Source organism: Alligator sinensis, unplaced genomic scaffold (genome assembly GCF_000455745.1).
Source record: "Alligator sinensis unplaced genomic scaffold, ASM45574v1 scaffold927_1, whole genome shotgun sequence".
NCBI classification, from domain to species: domain Eukaryota; kingdom Metazoa; phylum Chordata; order Crocodylia; family Alligatoridae; genus Alligator; species Alligator sinensis.
The window spans coordinates 893,816-902,145 of record NW_005842155.1 but is presented as its reverse complement, the minus strand read 5'-3'; the positions used below and the strand labels follow the sequence as shown (position 1 = coordinate 902,145).

At 41.5% G+C, this 8,330-nt stretch overlaps 1 protein-coding gene across 6 annotated transcripts in view; it reads left to right on the top strand.

The window, feature by feature from the left end:
• LOC102378059 (nodal modulator 1) overlaps positions 1 to 7,863 on the top strand; it is a 40,690-nt gene extending 32,827 nt beyond the window's left edge. For 4 of the 6 annotated variants that reach the window (XM_025206440.1, XM_025206437.1, XM_025206441.1 and 1 more), the window contains 6 exons: positions 1,279 to 1,362; positions 3,507 to 3,617; positions 5,060 to 5,161; positions 5,375 to 5,494; positions 6,547 to 6,639; positions 7,358 to 7,863. In XM_025206440.1, the coding sequence (XP_025062225.1) occupies positions 1,279 to 1,362; positions 3,507 to 3,617; positions 5,060 to 5,161; positions 5,375 to 5,494; positions 6,547 to 6,639; positions 7,358 to 7,489 (642 nt within the window). In that variant the 3' untranslated portion in view covers positions 7,490 to 7,863. The remainder of the gene's footprint in view (positions 1 to 1,278; positions 1,363 to 3,506; positions 3,618 to 5,059; positions 5,162 to 5,374; positions 5,495 to 6,546; positions 6,640 to 7,357) is intronic. The other 2 variants (XM_006025593.3, XM_025206439.1) reach the window with 1 other exon arrangement.
• Positions 7,864 to 8,330: the final 467 nt, after the last annotated feature.

Sequence of the window (8,330 nt, the reverse complement as noted above, 5' to 3'; positions counted from 1 at the left end):
GAAAAGTCCTTAGTAAATCCAGATTAGAACTGGTCTGATAAATGCTGAGGTGGGTGTGTGTGAACATGGGTTGATTAACATTGGAAGCACAGATTCCCCATCATGCAGCGCTCTCCTGCTTCTCTGGTCCCAGAATTCACTGCAGTCTCTGCTTCAGGCTTTCTGTTTTCCATCTCTCATGTAAATGAATGGTCATCTGGTTCCATCTTGGATGTAAATGAGACCTAGGGCAGTTGTTTCACTCTTATCACCCTTATCTGGTGAGGGTCTTAGGTGCGTCTCTCACTGCATCTTAATCAGTTTCATTTAGGTAGAGGAGGGGAGGGAGGGGGGGGGTGAGTCCTTTGTGAGTCAGACAGACTGCATCCTGTGTCAGGGTTGCCCAAGAACACAGAGCTGAGACGTAACAGGCTGCTCCGACACGCTGGAATTCCAGCGCGTCAGAGCAGAGTTGATTAATTGAGGCTGCTGGAGTGTGGCAATTGCTGCACTCCAGCAGCCTCCTGTGTCTTGTGTATCATCTTCTCTGTGCTTAAAAATGATGGTGGGGATGTTTGAACTTTAGTTCAAGTGCCCCTGCTGCTATTTTTAAGTGTGGGGATGCTGATACAGGAGACACGGTGGTGCTTTACTTAGAGCGGCTCTCAGCGGTGCTCTAGCTAAAACACCTGCCCCCTCACCCCTGGAGCACATGTAGAAGTGCCCACTGTGTTGAGTTTTTCTGCTGATGAGATATGTTCTGTAGTTACAGATTCCTGTGCTCTCATTCTGTTGCTAGAGCAGACTCCCTCTGCAGAAGGAGACCCTGTAGTGTAGTAGTAGTTAATTCTACTAAAAGACTAAATGTCATAAATAGGCATCTATGGAATTTCCTTGACATGGTATGGAGGTCTCCCATGCTTGGATGTAATAACAGCGAATCAATATGTAATATACCTATATGGAGTCAATATAAATAGTACTAGAGAGGGATGTGGTCTAGGCAAAGAGAAGTTTTGGGAATACTAGTTTTCAGCATGAAACTGTTACTGCAGTAGTACTTTTTTTTTTTTAATAGGCTAGCATGCATATTTTATATATGGGGCCGCATGTTTCTAAAACAAGCAGAGTGGAAGTAGATATTTTGGACCGGCATGTCTGGGATCAGCTTGCTTAATCATAAACAGAGCTTTAGTTTTCTGTGTTCTTTTGAAAACCTCTTGAGTATCTGAATGCTTTTAATAACAATGTATCATTTCTCACTGACAGGATTTTTTTTTCTCTAAATTTTGTTTTTAGCCTGGCTGTGTGTATCATGTCCAACTCAAAGCTGAAGGCAATGATCATATTGAAAGAGCCTTGCCCCAGAATCGTGCAATTGAGGTAAATTCTCCTTACAGCAACCTTTAAACTTTGCATGGGCGAGTGGTGCCTTCTGATACTAGGGGGGCACCAGTAGCTGATTACTGACCAGGGGTGGGGGTCCCCCAGTAGCCAATTGCTGCCAGCAGAAGTGCTGGTGGCAAAACCAAAAACGCCAGCAGCAAACCCAGTAGTGCTGCTGGCACTTCTCTCGGTAGGGTCGGGGAGGGGGGTGCATGGCCAATCTCAGGGTGTTCCCCCTATGTGTTGCAAATGAAATTTTGCCTGGTTAACTTGAGTCTGTCTGGGTGTTTTGTATACCCTCCCCATTCTTGGTATTGGGATCTCAGCCTAAACTGAGTGCCTAAGACAAGAGAAGTAATATATAGCACTTTCTTTCTTTCTTTATCATGTGCAACAAAGCATTAGCTAGCAACTCCAGTTGATTTAATTTTTCAGCTTGCACAATTATTTAAATTACTTACTGGTGTCTCTGCTGAATCACATGTGGTAGGTATCTTTTCTTCTTGCTCCAAAACCTGAAGTCTTGGTGCAGGTAAAATTACTTTTCAGATCAGTGAATCTTCATTAAAATATAGTACAAGCCTCCTAAATTTAAAACTCAAATATTGTAAATAACCTTCCATCATTAGAGATTCAGATGCACAGCCTCTCACTTTTTTCTCTTGACATCCAGCAAAGGTTAATTGGCCTGCCATTAGTTGTCTAGAAACAAGTCTTGCCCAGGGTGCCCTCCACTGCAGTAAAGGGAAGGTGCAGAATTCGTTAAGCAATGCAATTTTCCTTTCTAATAGTGCCTGCACTTGCAGGGGAGGAAAGAGCCCACACACATTGCAGAAAACAGATCAGTCTGTGCGCTATACGTGATAGCCTGTTTATGCTAATGTATACCAATCTCATCTGAACTAGCCTGCCAGCTGGTGAAATTCATGTCCAGGTTTAAAAAGCAGAATTTGAAACTCTTCCAGATTAGACTTATTGTTGCCAGTTTGGGGACCTGCTCCCTTTATCCCTCTTTGATACCCACAAAATTTTCAAAGCATCTGTTCTCATCACAGCTCAACTTTTAATTCTGCTTAAAAGAGACTTTCTTTCACTGATCAGAATTTGGGGGTTAAAAAAGGCAAATATTGTATTTAGTTGATTCTAAAATGAGGCTTTCCCCATTTAACATATGGGGAAAAGCCCTTCATCTCAGCTTTGAGTATGAGGGCCGTGGGAGAGGGGCAGGCAGCTGTTGTGGCTTGGGCTTCAGCCCCTACCCAGGATCAGGTCGGTTATTGCAGCAAATAATAGCTGCTCCCATCCTCCACTGTCTCTGCTCTCTGCCATCTCCCCCCTATAGCCAGTTCCACCCCCATATGCAGCCTCTACTCCCCTACCTGCTCCTCTCCTTGTCCCCCCTACCCTTGCTTCATGCCATTAGGCTCTGTATATGGCTTGGGACACTGAGCTCTGTCCCAACCCAGTGCCGTAACAGCGGTGTGCAGCCCACATGGCTGCTGTGGGGCCAACCTGGGGGTGTACTCAGTACCCAAGGCTACAGTGGAGGATGGAGCCTCTGGTGTGGAGTTAGAAGCTGGGGGCAGGGAGGAGGAAGCAGGGAGCAGAAGTTAGAGCTGAAAAGGCCCGAAGGAAGAATCATGTTAGACGACTTTCACCCCCCTGGAGAAGTTTCTAGTTTCACGTTTTGGTGGCAAACTATTCTGCATTCTAGCATCCTAATAAATGCCTGATGCACAAGCACAGGTGAAGTCTGTCTTAGTACAGCTCTGGTGCGATTAAGAGCCCTGCTTCAAAATAAATATGTTGTTTTGGTAGTTCTAATATTTATTCGTGCCGGCTAATATTTAATCTAATGTTTATAGATATTTATCTAATCGAATATTACATTTATCTAATCGAATATTTGTAGTTTAAATACTGGTAGTAAGCTATCCAGTATTTACAAACCAATTTTCTGCTTAAGCTGGAGAGAAAAAAGCAACTGTGAATACAAAGGCTTCAACATTTCACGTGGCTCTTATTGTAGGAAAACCAGTAGTTTTGGTTTTTTGGGTTTTTTTTAAATTCACAGGGATATCTGTGTTCTTGTTGACTTCCCTTTCCAGCAACATAACCAGTCGTGTGTTTGTACATTGTAGGTTGGGAATAGAGACATCGATGATGTGAATATTATAGCATTTCGACAGATTAACCAATTTGATTTAAGTGGAAATGTGATCACTTCTGCAGAGTATCTCTCTACCTTATGTGTAAGTTCACCCCTTTCGTACTTTTTCTCAGTTCCAGGATAATTGTGTCTTGAGCCACTGGAATTTGGATTGTTGCTAGAGCCTACATCTTAGTCATACCACTAGCGACTTTCTAAAAAAGATCAGTTTGAGTTACAGATGTTTCAATATTCTTCCTGTCCTTGTTCAGAAATAAGGAGAAACTCTCTCAAGTTGGCCCACTGGCTCTCTGAGCTAGTGGGGCCTGTTTTCTCCATGGGAGATTCAAGCTTTGTAGAGAAAGCAAAACAGCAGAATTGAAGCTACATTCTGAAATAACTTGGCCTGATTTTTTGGGGGAGTTGAACAGTGATAGCGTTGAAAGTGCCCCAAAAAATCAGGGCAGGTTGTTTTAGTGCACAAGTATGGACTTGCTGCTAAAAGTGCTGTGTTTGCAAGTTTGATGATGTTGCTTTGTTTGCAGTGTTAACAGCAGCAAGGCAAATATTTAAGGTAAGGCCTAGAATTAAAAATAGGTTTGTAAAAACCAATCGTCTCCTCTTCTCCCACCACTTCCTTGCCAAGACCTTTGTGCCAGGTCATTAGGTTTTTTTTAGGAGATGATGAAAGCACCAAAGCAAAACAAGTATGAAAGGAAAAATGCCATGTTACAGAGTACTGTTCTCAGCTTTTTAAGGGAATTTAGTACTCACTAAAATTTAGCCCGGGTGAATAAGGAAAGAGAATTGATTGTGTTTTAACATGTAATACATGTACATGGCTTCAAACCCACATGTTTCCGTATTACCTGCAGTCTTATAATTTTTTTAATTCTTGTACTCACTCTGTGGGTGTGCCCTTTGGTCACTCTGGTCTTTCATGCAAAGATTTTTATCATAAGACACAAGTGAGAGGTTTTGTGACCTTCACTTTAGCTCCCTGTGGCTGCATAAACTGACAGACGAACTGGCAGTCTCTGCTCTGGTGAGCTCTGGTTGGAGCTGAATTCTCAGACATACAGAGCAGAATTGATGAAAATTGGCTGCACAGTATCTGCAAGGACTCTGCCAGCTGTTTGAACAGTGGACTGGGTAGTAGTTATTTGTCATAAGCACAATTCATGAAATTGGCACAGAGAAATAGAAGCCACTGTAAAGCTTCCAGGGTGTTTCTTAAGAGAGAAGTCTGAGGTCCCAGTAGAAGAGTTTTTACAAACTCTGAGATGTGACATTGCAAGTTACCAGGGGCCTCAGGACTGCTTAAAGTTCTCTGAAAAGCCATTGTGAGCCTGTAAAAATTTCAGTGTGTGACAGTCCAGGTGTTACATATTGCCTGGCTGACTGTGGCATTTTTCTTTGAAAATCTGTGCACTGGGTTTAGAAGTGTGTTTTTTTTTTTCTCTCAAGAAATGGGATCTCTGAAATATATGTCATGTTGGATTTGTACATCTTTGTTTTGTGCTTCCCTTCCTTTACATCTCACAGGTGAAGCTTTACAAAAGTGAAAACCTTGACAATCCAACTCATACAGTCTCCTTAGGCCAGTCCCTCTTCTTCCATTTCCCACCATTGCTCCGGGATGGAGAGGTATGACAGCAGCTTTGTTCCTTTTAGTTCTCTGTCTCTGTCTCTTGTATTATTTCATGAGCGTTTGTTGTACTGAACTGATCTGTCTGCGTGCAGGACTGACCATTGTCTTAGCAGATTTTATTAAATTGGTATTGTTTAAATTCTTTTTTCTGTGTCCAAGACTGGTATGTTCTATTGTAGCTGGTAACTGATTGTATTTTTTATATACAGAATTATGTGGTGTTCTTGGATTCCACTCTCTCCAAGTCCCAGTATGATTATACCCTGCCTCAGGTTTCTTTCACTGCCATTGGTTACCACAAGCACATCACTCTGGTCTTCAGTCCGACTGTAAGTATCAGATATTAACTTTGTTTTAATTTCAGCTCGAGGTGTTAGATTTGTTGTTGTAGCTTGCTTGTTTTCCTGTGGACTCGATCTAACTTCCATTTTTGTACAATGGAAAAACTTCCTGGGACAAACTGAAGTTAAACGAAAGTCATGCCATGGGCTATAATGGCATCAGTGAGTGATTTTAAAAACCCGTCTTACCTGGGTATGTGGGATAAGTGGAGGAAAAGAATGGTAGCTATGGTAACTATAATTGGCAGAGATCTGGTAATAAGTGAAACCCATTATATTTGCAGTCGAAGGAAATGGTTGCTTTAGTAATCCCATGATAGACTCCCACAGCTATGAAAGGGCTGCTATTTACAAGCTCCAAAGCTGGGAAGTTCCGTGGTTAGTGTTAGTTCAGAGTCTTAACCTTTACCAAGGTTATCGGGTAAATTGGGGAGATTCTTCAGACTAGCTCACAGAGAGAACTTCCACCACTCCCTTGAGAGAGGCTTTATCTTTTAAGACTGTTCTTCCTCAGCAAAGAGTTGAACAGTGCAACCAGTTTAGCAAAGTTTTCTATACAGCATTTTAATGAAATGTTTTGTTTCTGGCTCAGTGCACGTTCAGACCCCAATGAAACATGAGGGAAACATGGAATGGCAGTTATGGATGAAGGATACAGGATATGCCTGGATGCTTTTGTGTTAGTGTAGTTGCTGTAATCGGTGGGATTGGGAAGTTTTAGGCAGTATGTGTCGGGTAAATCAAAGTGTGTCCTGTTGATGGTAAAGTGGTCAAAGGATCCCTAGTGCTTGGCTTTTTAGGTATTAGCTTTAGAAACAAGCTAACAAAAATGTAGTAAGTGAGCTAAACAGAACAAAGGCTTCTTGCAGACTTGAGGACATAGGTGCAGGAGTTAGTCAGGTGGAAAGGGCTGATGGTGTCCGGGACTTTTTTGTTGGATAATTGTTTTTTTTTAGTCGTTTTAGTCATTTAAGTTGAGAGGCATAACGGTTAAAACAGCAGAAAATATTCTTAAAACCCCTGGCTATTGTTGCTTACAGAGAAAGTTGCCTGAACAAGATATAGCCCAAGGATCCTATATCGCATTGCCGCTGACATTGCTTCTGCTGTTAGCTGGGTACAACCATGATAAGGTAATAAGCCTACTGTTTTACTGCTCCAATACTGTGTTAGTGAAGTTGGGGTTTGTTGATGGGGATATCTAGTTATGTTATGTTCAACAGCATAGGCTACATTTCTATCAGTATAAGAAACCATGATTTCAAATGTCTTGAAGCAACCTGTATGTTTAAAATGCCAAGTGCTAAAATGACTTCCTGTACTGCTGCTTTAATTTTGTTCTGCTTATGGAAAAAGCAATGTGAACTCAAAGAGCAAAATCTAGCTATACAAGGCCTCTCCTTTATGCAAGTTGTTGTATTTCCTTTATGATGACCAAACTGGCTCAAGGATTGGACTCTTAAGTCATCTCAAGACCCTTCAATGAGCTGTGGTAGAGATCATCCTCGAATTGAGAGATTGATCGCCAACGATGATGATGGTGACCAAAATGTCATCTCCTTGGTCACATAACTCTACCTCTTGGAAGGCGTTTTTCTTGCAAGAATGCAAAGTAGGCAATAGTTATTTTATTTAAACTTGAGCAGAAGAGCTCTCTGGAGAGTGGAGTTTTGAGTTCCTCCTGTCTTGAAATTTATCCCTGGCCCAGGTTTTGCAGGCATGCAAGTTATTCAAGAAGTCCAGTTTTTTTGGACAGGTGGACACCTGCTTGCCTGAGAATTTCTAAGGAGTGTTTGTGTTCTAAGCTCACCTGCCATTGTAACTGTATTCTGCTTCCCCTTTCTTCCCCAGGTTATTCCCTTGCTGTTGCAGCTGACGAGTCGACTGCAAGGAGTACGAGCATTGGGACAGACAGGTTCTGACACAAGTGGCCCCGAGGATGCGAAGAGACAAACAAAAAAACAGAAGATGAGACGGACATGAGGTGAAAGGAACAGTTGCCCAAAGTGACACTTCTGTCCAGCTGGAGCCCAAGGAGGTTTAGAAACAAGGCTACTAGACTGCAGTTTTGATAGAAAGATGTGGACTTTACAATTTTATTGTTGCTTCGTGAGCCCTTTGTCAGAGGATCTCAGTTTTGGTTGTAAATTTTCTATGTTCTACAGATTGCCTTGTTTTAAAATGATTAATTGAATGGCTGTATTGTCACTCTGAGTGTATCTTCAGCACTGAAGACCATTATTTCTTTTTCGTGTTGGAACAGCCTCCTAACAGGAGAACAAAATGACAAATTCATCTTCATGAATCATTAATAGAGACAGTTCTAATAAAATGTGTCCGATTTCCCTTTTAGTCTTTATATTTGAGAATCTTTTCTTTATCTTTTATCTCTTATTCTTATCTCTTCTTTCCAACCATCCACTTAAGTGAATCAGCCTTTAGGAGGTTCTGTAAAATCAATAGGTGTTTTTTAAATGCGAAGTTAATGTGGAGAATTACATCACTGGCATGTAAATAGTTCAAAAACTCAATTTAAGTATACCTGTCATTTGCACATCAGTTAAATCAATGCTGATCCAGTGAGTAAATTATCTTTAGCTAAAGGCCAAATATTTGCCAGACAAAAATGAAGACAGTCCTGACTTGATGAGCTTATGCTAGTGTTTAATGTCAGGTATAAACCCATGTTCCTGCTGGGCGAGTTGTGTAAATCTCAAGGTAGTATACGTAATCCAAACTCTGTGGATCTCCAGTTATCATGCAGTGAATGCATCTAGTTGTATCTTTCTTTTTGAAGTTAAATGCATTATCTGCAATATGCACA